The following is a 15,562-nucleotide window of genomic DNA, read 5'->3' as shown; positions in this document are numbered from 1 at the left end:
CAACAATAGCCAAGGAAGCATGGAGTCTTGTTCATTGTCGAACTGCTCTGTAACCGTAAAAAAGTGGTCCATTTTATAACCAGCATCATGGGTAGTGCTGATCAATGGGCTGAAGGGAACCACAAAGGCATAGTTTAGTCTCATTGTGCAAAAATATTCTTGAAAATAAAAATCATTTAAAAATTATGTTCATGAGCTATCTACTTGTAAACAGTGTGAGATGATACAAAATTTCAAGTTTTAGTAATAAATTACTACAATAGGAAATATTCATATGTCCCCGCTCTATTCTGTGCTTCTAACTCTAACTCCTTGGCCATCGTTTCTTCTGTCTGTGTGCTATCATGTGTCAGGTGTGTGTTCAGAAACGAGCCCTCCCTGTTGAGACTCAGACCACAGGGTTGGCCAATGACCTTTTCTGTGAATATGTCACTTTCACAATTCTTGGTTTCTGGGGACTGTCCCCCTTTCTCCTCCTCTTCTTCCTCCCTCAAACCCGTTTCAGGTCACATTGAGATTCAACCTGGGGCTTTATGAATGTTAGATGACTATTCCAACCCCAAGCTACATCCTTAGACCTTTTGTTCATTTCTGATTCCAAGACAAGGTTTTTCTAAGTTTCCCAGGCTTGCTTTGAACCTGTGATTCTCGAGTAACAGGGATTGCAGAATGGTTTTCTTTAAAAATCCCTATTCTACCTGTCTAGTAGGTTAATTGCTTCTCGAGGTCAGTGCTTGTTTAAGTTTTCAGATGAATTCAAAAATCATGGGCCATGGAGAAGGCAGAAAAGCAAAAAATGATGCTGAGGCCAGGGCACCAAGTATGGGCCTTTCCACAGAGGAAGGGGAGAAGGTGGGCAATGGGAGGAACAGAGCTGACTACTGCTGGATGCTGCCACCACACAAGCTCCCAGCCTGGCTGTCCACCAGCTGCCTGGACACTGGCTTCTTACCCTGGCCACTAAAACTCACCCTCCAACTGCATGCGGACATCCTGCTGAATGTTTTCACAGGATCGTGTTGCTGAAATTATGTTTAAATGACGTTATGGAAACAAACCATGCACAATGTGTTTTTCCCTCCTTTGGTTTTCCTAATGGCCAAGTAATTAATTCAAATGCCTCAGCGCCTGCCCAATTTTGCTTCTCCATTTCAGCCAAACTGACTGGATCATAATTCACTATTCAGCATTTTTGTGTGTGAGGAGGGGAGGGTTCATTATAATGATTAATGGGTTGGTTGCTATTACCAATTCAATTGCAGACAGCTACTAAGTAGCCAGATCTGTTACCATACAAATTAACAAACCCCACAACAACTGGACATAAGGAAGTTCCACCCCCACATCAATAGCAAAAATCTTACCAAATGACTAGCTTTGCTTAGTTAAACTAAGGCGATCTTCATTCACAAGCATCTATATGACTGTTTTACAATACATGGGCTTCTATTTTCCTCATTCCCAAGGACTACCTGTACTAATGAAGCTTGGGAAGACCAAGGACCCAGAGAAGAACCTTTAGGTGCTAACATCATTCCCAGAAAGTACAGAATCGATCTCTAAAACAGGCCAATCCCTTGCTGGGAAAGCCAAGGTTGCCAATATCTTCTTCCAGGCCAAGCTTTGGATATCCCTTAACTTGAACACTGATACTGTCTGGGAGGGTAAAAGGCTCATGCTTGACTCACTGGGTAAAAACTGTGCATGATTACAATGTCAGGATTGGGGACTTGGGAGAGAGCTACAGGGAGCCCAGAGTTCTTAGCAAGAACAACTAGGTCTTAGGTGTGTTCTGAGGATGGCTTCTTTAGCTGACTGCACCAGAGCAGCTCGGATGGGCCTCCTCTGTCCTGCCTCTCTTCCCACAGTGGCCTCTCCTTATAAAAAGGAGAAGAAACACCCTCCAGTAGGCTGGATCCATGTGGGCCTGGCAAACCTTCAGGATGACAATGAGTGCGATTATCTGGAAAGGCATTTGTCTATAGGGATTTACTGAAGGAGGAGGAAGAGGAGGAAGACGGAAAGAGGGGGAGGGGAAAGAGGAAAAGGAGGAGGAGGAGGTTCATTCAGAGACTACCTTGAGCAAGGCTCCATGCCTCACATCCTACACACAACTCTCTTTGCATTACCCCTTCCTTACTGTCAGAGGGAACTAGTGATGGAGTCCACCTCTTAGCGTACTGTTTCTTTAAGAGCCTGTTTCTTAAGGACTAAGAGATACTTCTAAGCACCAACTTCATGAAAAACAGAGGTATGCTAAGGTAAAACTAAGGCTCTGAAACTAATGTAAACACTTAGACAATATTCAATTAGCACTGTATTCTCTTACAACCATTTCAATTTATGTTAAGAGAAACAACTTTAGACATGCTACTTAAAACCTTGAGGGAAATTCCAAGATTCTTATAGATTGCATATAACCGAAAGAGGTTGCCAGTCACAGGTGAAACCCTCGGTTATTAAGTGGGAGGTCTGAAGACCCTAGAAGATGGATCATTTTATGGTGGGAAGAGCTACCTCTTGGTCAAGGTTGATAAGGTTTCCTTTGAAACAAAGTTAAAATCCTTGCCAGTCACAGAGGTTTGGAGGTCCCATATCACAGGCTCTGGTGGATGCTTTACCCTTGTTGACAAGACTGTCTGAAGACTCCTGACAGAGGCATTGCAAGCTCAGGAAGAGAGCCCCTGAGCTACAGTGGGCCACATTGTATAAGAGAACCTGACTCTAGAACAGGCTACCTTACAGTGAAACCACCTCTCCGTGCACTAACAGACTTAGGTCAAGTTACTGGGTCTCTCTGAGCCTCGGGTTCTTTACCATAAACAGGAGCTGGTGATAGAACCTTTCTCTTAAGGACTAAGTGCTACTTTGAAGCAGCTTATTCCTGGGGAATAGAGAACCAGACTCATAATCAATGCTCAGCAATTTTTTTATTCTAAGAGGGAGAGAATTATAATAATCAATGGTGTGGACATGGACTGCGGAAATAAAAGATTTTGGATATAGTCAGTTGAATGAAATATATATTTAGAATGCATTTACCTGTTTATTTTACCACTTAAAAGGCAATTATTAGAGGCTGATGAGATGATTCCATGGGAAAAGGCACTTGCTGCCAAACCTGATGACTCAAGGCCAATCCCCAGGACTCACAGAGAGTGTGACACCGCTCTGATCAAGGCGGGAACTAATGCTCACAAGCTGCCCTGTGATTGGCCACACAGTCTCCGCCCAATAGATAAATGCAACAAAAGGCAATTTAAAAATAGGACACAGACATTGGCAAAATAAAAATATATACAACCATCCCTACTTCCTCCTCCGGTGTGGAGCAACAGTGAAGGCATACAGTGACCTGTATGGCAGGCACACGATGGCTGCACTTCCAATCTGCCACCAGGCTACCTTCTTATTACAATACCTGAATGTTCATTCTTAGACAAGGCGATCGTCTTAAGGCTCCGGGAATTGGTTCAAACTACAATTCTGTGACACTAATGGGCAGCCTTGGGAAACACGAAAAGCATCTGCTCAAAAAGCAAAGCAAGAAGCTGCAGGGAAGAGAAGGAAAGTGCAGCTAGGATGCCCACTTAGAAGACAAGAGCAGAAGTTAGGCCCCGCAGCGGCAGCTCAGTGGCAGGGGGTGGGGGAAATGTGGAAGGAGAGGGCAGCACACTCCCCTCACCTTGCAGGCCAGAAAGACCATGCTGGAGGATGGGATGGACACACAGATCAATGGACTGTAGCTCCAAACACCATGTTAGTGGTTACGTTAAACCAAAGGTCTCCTTAGCTCACACAGGTGACTCTCTTACATCTCACTGTGCCCACGAAGTCAGTGGTAAGAGAGTTAGTTTAGCCACCGTGGCTCTGTATCTGAGTGAGTCCATGCAACCAAGCAAAAAAAAAAAAAAAAAAAAAAAAGCCATGGGACACAGACAATCAACTGTGTCCTCTGCCCTGGGTTAATAACACGCAGGCCTCACTGCAGGCCAGTCTACCTGTTCTCCATCTGAGAGTCTCCTCCCTTGTCCTTGCTGAGGAGGGGCGAATCTTCAAAGTCATAGGAGAAGAGGTGGAAGGGACTGTGGGGCACGTAGGGTAGCTTGTCTATGGTTGGAGACACCTTCGGTGCAGAGGATGGCCGAGTAGCCAAGCCAGGGCTGGGACGTGGCAAGCGAGGCCCAGAGGTCCCACCAAGCACAGGGCTCTGTGCTGCTGTGCTGGCAGGAAGCCACCTTCTCTGTGAGGTGGAACTTGAGGTGGTATGGAGTATAGAGCTCTCAGGAGCAGCATCCTTCCCAGGGGGGCTTTGCCTGGAGGCAGAGCTGGCCCTGCTGTTGGCCCAGGAAGCAGAGAGAAGAAAGAGGAACAGAGATTGGAGAGAGTGGGAGCAAAGGTTAGGAAAAGGAGAGTAGTTATCAACCCACACACTTCTAGCCCTGTGTTTCTTGAGACCCAGCAAGAGTTCATGAACAAAAGCATCTGTGGGCCTGGTCACTGCTGGCCACCTGAGAGGTTCCATCTTCAGAGAGCAAAGAAGCATCTACCAGACAGTATGGCCTCTGGGCAGACAGGCTCTGGGAGGGGACTGACCATGCCTCGGGGCTCTTCTGGACCCACTTTCTGCACCCTTCCCGATTCCTCTTCAGGGTACCCTGAAATTTCACAATGCAAACTTCATCTCTATATCTTAGTCACTAAGGTCTGTCCTTCTGCTGCAAAGTACATGCTTTAATGGCAGCTTTCAGAGTCCCTTTCATCGCGGAAAAGGGAGGAAAGGGAGCCCGAGGGGTGTACCACAGCGAAGACAGCTGGCAACATATGGAAGACAAAGTCCACCCATTTCTCTTATCCAAAGGCTCGCACTAAATCTTCCACATCTGAACTCTGCCAGTTAGGCCCATAGTTACAGTCATATGCTGCCATCCCCCAAACTGGGCCATCACAGGAAATGGTATACACACTTAGTGACTTGATTGTGGCATGATATAAGAGTAGATACACAAAACTCTCACGTGGCTGCCTTAAATACCTGTAGTGTTTGTCAATGAAATCATTTTTAAATTAAAGTTGGGACTGTCAAACTTATCCTTTTCCCAGGTCCCCAGCCTGGCCCATCACTACCCACTAGTCTGGCACACCATTGGGGAGGGGGCTAATTCCTGATGCTCCTCCTTCCTCTCTCATTTCAAATTGTGGCTAGTTCTCCATCCTCAGCTCTTCCCTTTCTTTGCTCTATGTTGACATGGCTCTATGCAGGCCTTCTGAAAAGGGAAGAACAAGGAAACCACCACTTGTCAATTTACAGAGGATCCCATAGTACTTAGGAACAGGACGGTGACTTTTATGTGTATGGAGAACAAGACAGGTGCAGGATCTTCTTAAGTATCCCTGAACCCTGAGCCCTGAAGTTGTGCAAGAAACATTCTACTGTAACTTAACAACACCTCTTCCAGTAAAAACATCCATTTGAAGTGACAGTAGGTTAAAAAAGAAAACTATTCAAGTACAGAACCATTTTCGAATAGTGAAAGATAAAATGGCTTATGGGCACTCTTGCTTTATAAAGAACTTATTTGGGAGAAATAGCTACACAATTTAAGGCATCTGTAAGGTGCCCCATTTGCTAATACTGATCAAGGACAGAATGGGCTTTATTGAGGTGAGAAGATGGCATCAAGCATCAAGCTCTATGTAAGGCTGCAGACCTATGTGAGGTGTCCTGGGCATAAATATGAATACTGAGTAAGTGTCTATGTTGTAAAGAATAAAAATTGTTTCCTTCCACTAGTATAAAATCATATTTGAACAATTACCAAGACAGTTACCCATATATATTACTATTAATATTGTACTAGTAAAATTGGAGCGGGGAGTGTGTAGAGTTCTTGCTGTGACCTTTCTGGGAAGATCTTAACTTTCCTTAGTGGAAATGAGTCTTTCTAATCACCATCAATCTGGTTGAGCAAATGCCCTGGTGATAGAAGGAAGATGTTCAGGAAACCATGTGATTCCACACTCTTCCTTCTAGGTCTCAGACTGAAGTGTGTTCAGGTATTTCGACAAAACTGGTCACTCAGCAGCTTGTGCACAGGGACATGAGGGTTCCCTGTTAGCTGGTGAGGATGGAGATCACGAACAAGTGATGGAAGCAAGTGGTCCATGAGGAAGAAGCCCTGGCTTTTGGTATGAGCCTAAGTGGGTCCAACCTTCAGTACCTGTCCTTGCCCTGACACTGGGCATCGTCCTCTCTCTCCTCCTCTGAATTGGGCTCCGTGATTGGCTGTTCTTCCTCCTCCTCCTCCTCCTCCTCATCCCTGAGACAAGACCAGGAAAAAAGAAAGGCACAGAAACAAGATGGAGAAGCAAGATGAACATCACAACAGGACAACAAAGCACAAAGAACCTCAGCAGGATGATGGGAGGAGGGGCTCTTTCAGTCTGTTAGCTAGCTGGGATAGCCCAGGTAGTTCTAAGAAAAGGAAACTTCAGTGTGAGAAGATGCCACAACCCAGAAGAGGACTTCTTGTCACCATGATCGAAGGCCATTGCTTGAGCCCTCTAAAAATGACTCTTGCAGAAGCTTCCTGCATTGGACGAACCTTCTATATGGCTTATCCCAACTCACTGAATCAACCAATAAATGCTCTTGGTGATGACCACATCCTGCTGCAACCACAGAGTTTGTATGTCTTCATCACTGAGAGGCTAGCCAATCTGGTGCTGACTAATTGACTAACCCCTATGGTGGCCCACAGGGATAGAAGAATTCTCCCTCCATTTCAGTGGGTGTTTCCAGGAACCAGACTTATCCCCTACCTCAAGGATGTGTCACCTCTGGGGTTTCTATGGAGATATTTTGAATTTTGTAGCTCTCTGTAATTTCTACTCCCCCACTTTCATCAAGAGAAACATCCAGTTGCTGGTCATGGTGGCACGTGCCTGTAATCCCAGCACTTAAGAGGCAAAGGCAAGTTCAATGACAACCTGGTCAATATAGTGAGTTCCTCACTAGCTAGAGCTATATATATTAAGACCCTGTCTCAAATAAGACAACCCCATCAAAATGCACACAGAAGTAAATTTTAACACCCATATCCAGCAGCTCTCCCTGATGGAAGACAATGTGGTTTAAATATAAATATAACTGGGCCCCACCAGCCCCAGTTCTGAACTCTTGTTGCCTAGTTGATGTGCTAGCTGGGAAGCTGGTTTACTTGGTGGATCACTAAGGGCACGCCTTGGAGGTGACTGTAACATCCAGGCATTGATTCTTGCTGTACTTTCAGTCCTGATCTACACTGGTGTGAAAAGCTCCTTTTTCTTCAACTTTTCCATACAATTTGAAATTATGGTTATGATAAGTTCCCCCAGTGTTTATATCATGAGAATTCCATCTTTCCTCTCTGCATTGTTTTTTTTTAATTCACTTTGTGAGGTTTTATTTTATGAATAAAATTCTTAATAAGCTCAAGTTCATCTTTTCCTGTCAGCTAATGGTTTTTACATTAAATATATATTTAAATATAAATATAGTTATATTTAAATATATATATTTAATATAAAATATATTAAATATATATATATAATATATTAAATATATATTTATATTAATATAAATATATATATTTCTTTTCCTTATATCCAGCCTTCATTCTGTCAAATAATTTTTATTCATTTGTTAAAATGTTCATGAGTTTTCCTCTTTTTCTGGAAAAAAAAAGTAACAAACTGTAAAGACCAGTTTTGTAAAACTGTTAAGCCAACTTGGCATCCCATACTTCTCCCCCAGTGGTAATGTGTCTGTGACTGATGACTGATCAGATATGGCAGGAAGAATGGCCAGAGAACTGACACAGTCACATTCATGGGGACACGTCTCTGCCCATATTGTGTGCCTCTGTCGAAAAGACACCAGTGGACATCAAGGCAGCAGCCTTCCTTCAGTGGCAAAGGCTCAGGCTAGCTCAGCCCTCTGGCCCCTCCCTGCCATGCTTGCGCGACCTCTACTCACTGCCACAACTCACCTGCAGTTCTTTTCTCCTTCCCCTGCTCCGAAGCACAGAGCTTACTCTCCACATCATCCCTCAGCTCCATCCAGTTTGCTGGGGATGTGACCTGTGGTCTAGCCTGAATTCCATCTATCTTGCCAACCTGTGGCTTCTTTGTAACAAAGCACTGAGGTCTTCTTCTAAGTAACCAGATTCCTTGAGGCAGGGAGGTTCTGAAGCCAGGCTGCCTACATTTACTCTCTACCCCGACCACTTCTGAGCAGTTCGACTGTGGGCCTCACTTTCCTCGTTCCTGTATGCAGTGACAGTAGCTGCCTCCTAAGAGAGTTGTGTTGTTGATGAAAAAGGCATTGAAACATTTTGAGTTCAGTAAACAGGCTTGGACTATTCACCTTCATTGCCATCACCATCCCTGGCCATCGTCAGCATCTTCACCACCATTCTCTCCTTTTCCTTCGCTTATGCCTCTCTTCCCCTTTTCCTCCTAGCCCTCTGAGGAAAACTTTAACCTCTCCCACTGATGATGACTCAAAACTGCCCAATTTCCTTTCTGCCAACAGCAAGCCCTCATCCATATTTGCTCTGTCTTTTGTTCCTTCTCCCCCGCCCTGAGATTTGAGGATGACCACCCTCACAGAAATGCTAAGTTCACAGTCAGTCATCACACAACACATGAGGGATACAGCCTCACAATCACAGTGACAGGACAGGACAATAGGCAGCTGTCACACTGACACACCGGGAGGCTTGTTTCTACAGGAGAAGTGCTAGCCTTGTCCCACGATGCCACATGGTGATGAGGAATCATCTCTACTGTGGCCTTGGACTACCTATGCTGATCTGATTTAGTTTCATTAACCCTATGACAAAATAACCAAACCGAATGGTTTCCATGTTAATAGTGTTAAAGGCTGAATAAGTGATTCAGACAACTTCCTTTTTATTTCCCTGAAGAACGACTGTTTGTGGTTGTTTAGTTCCACAAGGCACAATTCCCACCAAGGTCAATTTAACTTCCCCAAATTTTCATCTCACGGTAATGGCACGTCTCTTACATTCCAAAAGCACAAACAGAGAACACAGTGAATGTTGTCAAGCTGTTTCAAAAGCACAGTGCAAACTTTTAGAACAAAACTGAGCAGAAACGGACTGGCTCATTTGTGAAGATGCATACCAGGTATGCATAAATGGCATAAGGAACCCTCTTAATTTGCATGTCAACTAAAACAAAGACATATTAACCATGTACCTAAAGGTAAAAGGTATAACGATAAAAGTGAGCAAAATTCTGCTTCTCACCTGCTCTAGCACGGCGATGGCCCTGCACCTCACCTGAGCTGCAGGTGAGCCAGGCCTCAGGGCCAGAGAGTGGGAGAGCTTGTGGACCAGCTTCCATACCTCTCAGGCCCAGATCCAGGGCTTTGAATTGGCCTACCCCAATATCTATCCCATTGATGAACTGCTGAGGCATATGGGGTGGGAGGGCAGTTCTACAGATCCAAAGCTGCAGGATCTCCATAACACAGGGCAACAACAGGATAGCTGAGAGGATCACAGTGAGGACCCAATATTGACAGAGTAGCAGAAGCCAGAGAGGCCTTGTACCAGACAAAGGACCCATTGCAATGAACATTTACAAGCAAAGAAGTGTGGACAAAAGGGGTTAACATGGGACACACTGGGACACACTACAGCTTCCACAACAAGATTTATTTTTCTCTTTTGGAGAAGAGGTAACAAGGGCAGAGGTGGGTACCAGGAGGAGGGGTAGACATGTGGGATTGGGGTCCATGACATGAAATTCACAAAGAACTAATAAAAAGCCTTAATTTAAAAAGTGGGTAAAACTGTCACAGCTGATGAACTCATGTGACTCCATTTTAACCTCTAATTTGGGAGGCTGAACTTAGTCCACGGTGAGATAACATCTCATTTCCACCGTGCACACTTGTCTGAGAGTGCTACATGTTGAAAAGAGTGTAGTCCAACCCCATCCTTCAAGTTTTGGACAAGAGGCTATGAGGGGTTAAGAAATTTAACACTGAAACCGGAACTATCCTATAAACATGTTTTGTTTACAGGATATCAAGTGTCTATACTGCTGTACCCTAGGGGAGACATTCTGGCCCAAGATGACCCCTCCTAACCCAAAGGACATGTCTCAATCTCTGGAGACATTTCTAGTTGTCCCACCTGTGTAGATGGCATCTAGTGGGCAGGAGTGGATGCCACAGTGCTCAGGACAGTCCCCAACAAGGAATGATTAGGACCAAGATGCCCACAGTGCCAGACTCTTCCCCTCAGAAGCCTCAGATTTCCAAACATGATGAAAGAACCCAATAATGTTCTCAACAGCATTGTTGGTAACTGCCCAGCTCTGGAAATAACCAAAACGTCCACCAAGAGGAAAAAGAATGAATGTACTATGGTAAAGTCCATGTAGAAAAAATAGTAAGCACAGCTTCCCATGATAACAGAGCCCATCAGAAGCATGCTGTGCTCCGAGGGAAACAAGTTGGAAGAGTGTCACACAGCATGATGTACCTTTACCTACTGAAGAAAAGAAGAAGCAAATTTGAATAATACATTGCATAGTTACCCACATGCTTGTTATAACTTGTCAGAGTTGTGGAAAACAGAACAACCCACAAGACAATGACGAATGCATAGGTAAGCCTGTCACTCCAGGCCTAAGGACCCTAGGGCAAGGGGCACACAGATCAATGTCAGCTAAGAGGATGTGCCAGCATCTTGTGAGTCCCACTGCAGCTGGCAAGGCCAAATGCATCGAAGCGAGATAGGTATGCAGCCCACCACGTTCCCAGATGGCAATGTCATGTCACCATGTCAAAAGGTTGGGCTTTCCTCTGCCAGTTTTTCAGGTAGGTCACAGTGTTACCAATGTTACCAGTGTTACCAGTGTTATGTTAATAAGCACCATATAAATAAAACCAGAATAGAAGCACAGACCTGTGATAAGAAAACCTTATGAACCAGATATGAGAGCTGCTCTAGCTCCACACAGTTGGAGCATCTTATAATTAGATGAAAAGCATCTCCGAGAAACACTTTGATGAGCTTAAGACAAAGTGCTTGCTCAGGCTCGGTTCACAGGGTTTTGCATTAGCAAAAAGCTTCAACTATAGTTTCCACTTGGCCTCTCTGTGACTCACGCTTTCTGTTAATGTTAAGGTTGTTTCTAGGATACCCAGGGCCCAAGCCTGCAAATTTCCAATTAGTGTTCTTAATCAGTTACGACAAATATCTGACCATGAGCAGTGGTGATGTCATTTGAAAATAGAGTTTTGCCATCTGCCAAATGAAATAAAAGTTCCCTCAAAAGATCAGTACCAGCCAAATGACTGAAAGACATCTGACAGAGTCCAGCTGCTGCTCCAGTGTTTCCATGGTGATAACCCAAAGTTAGACTGGGAAAGTATTTATTATCCCTGCAACATGCACCACTTGGAAAGAGCAAGGAGTACAGCCCAGGAATCCCAAATACACCCAAGAAGCTGGCCGACTTGATGGCACCTCGAGGCAAGAACCTTTATTCTGCCATTTTGATTAGAGTCAAACACTAATGTTTCCAGTACATGTGATGAAAAAAAAAAAAAAAAAAAAAAAAAAAAAAAACAGGGTATTATAATCTGGCTAAATTCAACCTATAGACTATAAACATCAACAGGAAGAAACATGGTAGTTGGGGCTTCAGATTTGCTCAGGTGTAAAGAGACAAACCAGGAGCCTTTCTTTCTTGCACATATACCTTGGCCTTATGCTAATAAAGGACATTTCTCTCTGCCACACTTTCTAGTTCATTGTTTCAAGTGTATATGAAAGTTCTAAGAAAACAATGGGAAAAAAAGGATAGATTGCAGTTTTTCGAGCCCCTCTAGGAAGCAGCAGGCATACTTCCAGGCTGCTGGCCTCAGAGGACATGCCCCAGGTATGGCTTCTGTCTATCTAAAGCCTTCACCTGCCCAAGGCTTTCTCTCCTATTACACCTAAAAGGATGTGTCACAGCCAAATGGGAACCTCTAGTTCTGGCCTGTACCACTGGGGGGATGAATGTCCATGATGCCTCCTCCTACCACTGATGTAGATATACATGCACACATGCCTTCTCTGGGCAAGCTTTCTTTTAAGTCAAACACAGGAGGAGCATCCTTCACCTGAAAGCCTAACCTTTGAAACCCATAATATCTGAAACTTTCGAAGCACTGGCAAACTCATTCTATGTAAAAATTCCACACCTGACCTCACGTGATAGATTTCCATCAGAACAGACACTAAAATTATCTTCAAGCAAGGTGTATAAGGTAGACACAAAACTTAAGTGAGCTTCACATTTAGGCTTGAGCCAGATGCCTATGGCAGCTCACCACGTACTCTCAAAGCATTGTGGGTAAAGATAGGCAGTCTCTTTAATAGCACTCTCTTGTGTGTTCTACTGTCTCAGGTTTTCCACCGAGGAGGAGTGTATTTAGGAGACCTAAACTTGAGATACAAACAAGAAAAGGTATTGTGTGTTTAGAAGCAGATGTCAAGTATAGTTACTACAAGGAGCCCAACATGCTTTGTAGCTTCGGTGCATGGTGAGTTCTGTTCAATTTGTGACCCCGTTTGATTCTACACTAATCGGCCTTTTATGTGCTTCTTGAATGCTGTGGACTTAACATTCCACAATCAACTTTTAATATGGTAATCATGTAGATTGGAGTGTAGAGATAAACCCCAAATCCTGCATTTCAGCCAGGCTTCTTCCCAGCAACCTCATTTCTGTTTTCTATCCTGTCTCCAGTCATGCCCACAAAATTGCCAGCAGTAACCACTGGAGTTGTGTAGCTCGCAGTTGCTTTCTCCATTATTGTCCATCTGCTGGTGGAGATACCCATGAGGGGGGATTATCTTTAAAGGAGGTAACAGGACAATTAAAAAAAAAAAAAGAGCCAGACTATCCACAAAGATCATCACCTTTGAATTGAAGTCCCATGGGGGAAAGAGGGGTGGGGAGAAGAGACAGAGAGATAAAGAGGAAAACACTGAAATGGAAGCTTCATCTAGTGTTAAAGTGTTAAAGATGCTACAAGGTCAAATAAGTGAACTTCAAAATTATGTAGAGGTATAAAATGGTGCAAACCAGAGCCAAATTATCTTGAACTATTTTCAGTTCCTTTAAGAGGTATATACTATTTATCCCCATGGCTCACCTAACACCCTGTGGCCATCAAAATCTTACAATGTATTCTTAGTAGACTACTAAAATGTTACCAACCTCAAAGCTAATAGTGTTACCAGATAGCATCTGAATCCTACAGCAGAGTTTATCCTCTCCAACAATTTATTTGATAAATATTTGATTTATGACTATTTCTGTTGTATAACTTATAAAATCTCATGTGAACACTTTCATGGAGGAACACAGAACTTGAGAAATCGGAAGCTGTGTTCTTGGGCCACAGTCATCCCTATTTGGCTCTAGAATGAGCAATCTTATTCTCTTTGCTATGAGACATGCTTTTGTATTGACATACTCCAGGAACTCTTAATAATTAGTCTTAATTTTCAGCTTGATTGGAATGAGAAATGCTTCAGAAATTGGTGAGTCCAACCTCTGTTCATGTGTGTTGAGAGTATTTCCAGAAAGAATTAGCTGAATGAGGGACAACCTACCCCAATTGTGGGTGGTACCATCCTTTAAGCTAATGGTTCAGATGGGGTAAAAAGTTGAAAAAGAGAAAGTCCACGGAGGCAGGAATTTTCTCTTTGCTTTCTCTTCATACACTTGGTGAGCTGTTCTGCTCTGACATATCTTCAGGCCATGAAGGACAGACACCTCTGAAACCATGAGCCTAAATCTCTCCTCTCTTAAATGGTTTGGCTCAGATGTTTTGTTATAGATAAAAACCTGAACACAGACCCCACTGAATGTTGCCAAGTCTCACTGCATCTTTTCACACTCATAGTTTCCATAGTAACTCAAACAGGACCAGGCTTACTCTAGTACTGAAGTGGCTCCTTGGGAGATCAATTGACAAGAATACCAACTTTATTCACAACACACACCTCTAAACCCCTATGACTCTCCATGACCAAGGGCCATCTCAGTCTAGTTATTCACACCCTTGAGAGATATTTGAAAACACAGATGCTCAAGTCTTGCTTTTTCTAATCGTATCCTAAGACTGGGACTGAGATGCTACCCTGGGTCCAAACTACTACTGTTTTTCCAGTAGTTTTGCCTCCATAGTTTTTACCTGGGCCCTCATTTCTATATTTTCCCAACTTCAATCAGGTGGATGGGCATCATTTCAAATATGAATGGCTAGTATGGCTGAACTCACATGCCAAATAATTACCAAACTGCATGTAATGAGTTCCAGGGCTTTGCATGACCTGACCTGCATACCAATGATCTCATTCTATCTGTACTACCTCTATCTCCCTCCACATTCCACAATCTTGTCTCTCTAGCTACCGGCAGGAGATTCAGGCAAAACCTCTATTCCACTTCACACTGAACATGGTGCGCCCATGGCCTGAAGAGCTCTTGCTATTCTTACCCATCAAGACACATCCTTTCTTATCCTTTTATGGTACAGTCTTATCCTAAAATTTCTTTTCATTAATATTCTTACAGGATTTGGCAGTCTTTTTGAGATAGTATACTATTAGTTACAAAATGTCAGTCCTCTTTTATTAGAAATACTGTTATGAATTTAGTGAATAAACTCCTGGACTAAAATAATTGAAGTTGAGTGTGGTGTTGAATACTTGTTCCAAGAGGGTATCAGGAGGCAGAGGCAGAAGAACCAGCAGTCAAAAATCAAGACTTAAAAGGCCGGTTTTGGCTACCTGAGACCTAGTTTCAAGCAAACAAAAAACCCATGGATCATAATCCACAAATATGCCAGATGCATGGCAAGTGTACTGGTGTTTTCAATGTCATGTCTCCATCAAGCAAAAGGACAATTCTTCAAGTTCTCCCCAAGGAGCCCACCCCCTTTTCTGCCTTGACCTCTTCTACACAGCTGACTGTTCCCCTCCCAAAGCCAGCAATGTGCACTGCCACCATATTCATTTGCACATTGTCTTATGAAACTGTGATCTTTGTAATGGTCATAGTCTCTGCCTTAGTCATGGTTTCTATTCCTACAAAAAGCACCATGACCAAGAAGCAAGTTGGTTTATTCAGCTTACACTTCCATATCACTGTTCATCACCAGAGGAAGTCAGGACTGGAACTCAAGCAGGTCAGGAAGCAGGAGCTGATGCAGAGGCCATGGAGGGATGTCATTTACTGGCTTGCTTCCCATGACTTGCTCAGCTTACTTTTTCATAGAACCCAGGTCTACCAGCCCAGGGATGGCACCACCCACAGTGGGCTGGGCCCTCCCACCTTGATCACTAGTTGAGAAAATGCCTTACAGCTGGATCTCATGGAGGCATTTCCACAACTGAGGCTCCTTTCTCTGTGACAACCTCTTTTTCCCCAACTTGCTTCTTGGTCATGATGCTTTGTGCAGGAATAGAAACCCTGACTA

At 43.7% G+C, this 15,562-nt stretch overlaps 1 protein-coding gene across 4 annotated transcripts in view; it reads right to left on the bottom strand.

The window, feature by feature from the left end:
- Nucleotides 1–15,562, bottom strand: part of FHOD3 (formin homology 2 domain containing 3) — a 394,692-nt gene that overhangs the window by 94,628 nt on the left and 284,502 nt on the right. For 2 of the 4 annotated variants that reach the window (XM_080920362.1, XM_080920363.1), the window contains exons 11-12: nt 6,222–6,320; nt 4,002–4,337 (exon numbers count right to left, since the gene is read on the bottom strand). The exons of the other annotated variants lie outside the window; for them this stretch is intronic. In XM_080920362.1, the coding sequence (XP_080776488.1) occupies nt 4,002–4,337; nt 6,222–6,320 (435 nt within the window). The remainder of the gene's footprint in view (nt 1–4,001; nt 4,338–6,221; nt 6,321–15,562) is intronic. 4 annotated transcript variants of the gene reach the window in all.

The sequence above is a fragment of the Micromys minutus genome (assembly GCF_963924665.1).
Source record: "Micromys minutus genome assembly, chromosome: 8".
NCBI lineage: Eukaryota > Metazoa > Chordata > Mammalia > Rodentia > Muridae > Micromys > Micromys minutus.
The sequence above is the reverse complement of the archived record's forward strand: the minus strand, read 5'-3'. Positions and strand labels throughout refer to the sequence as shown.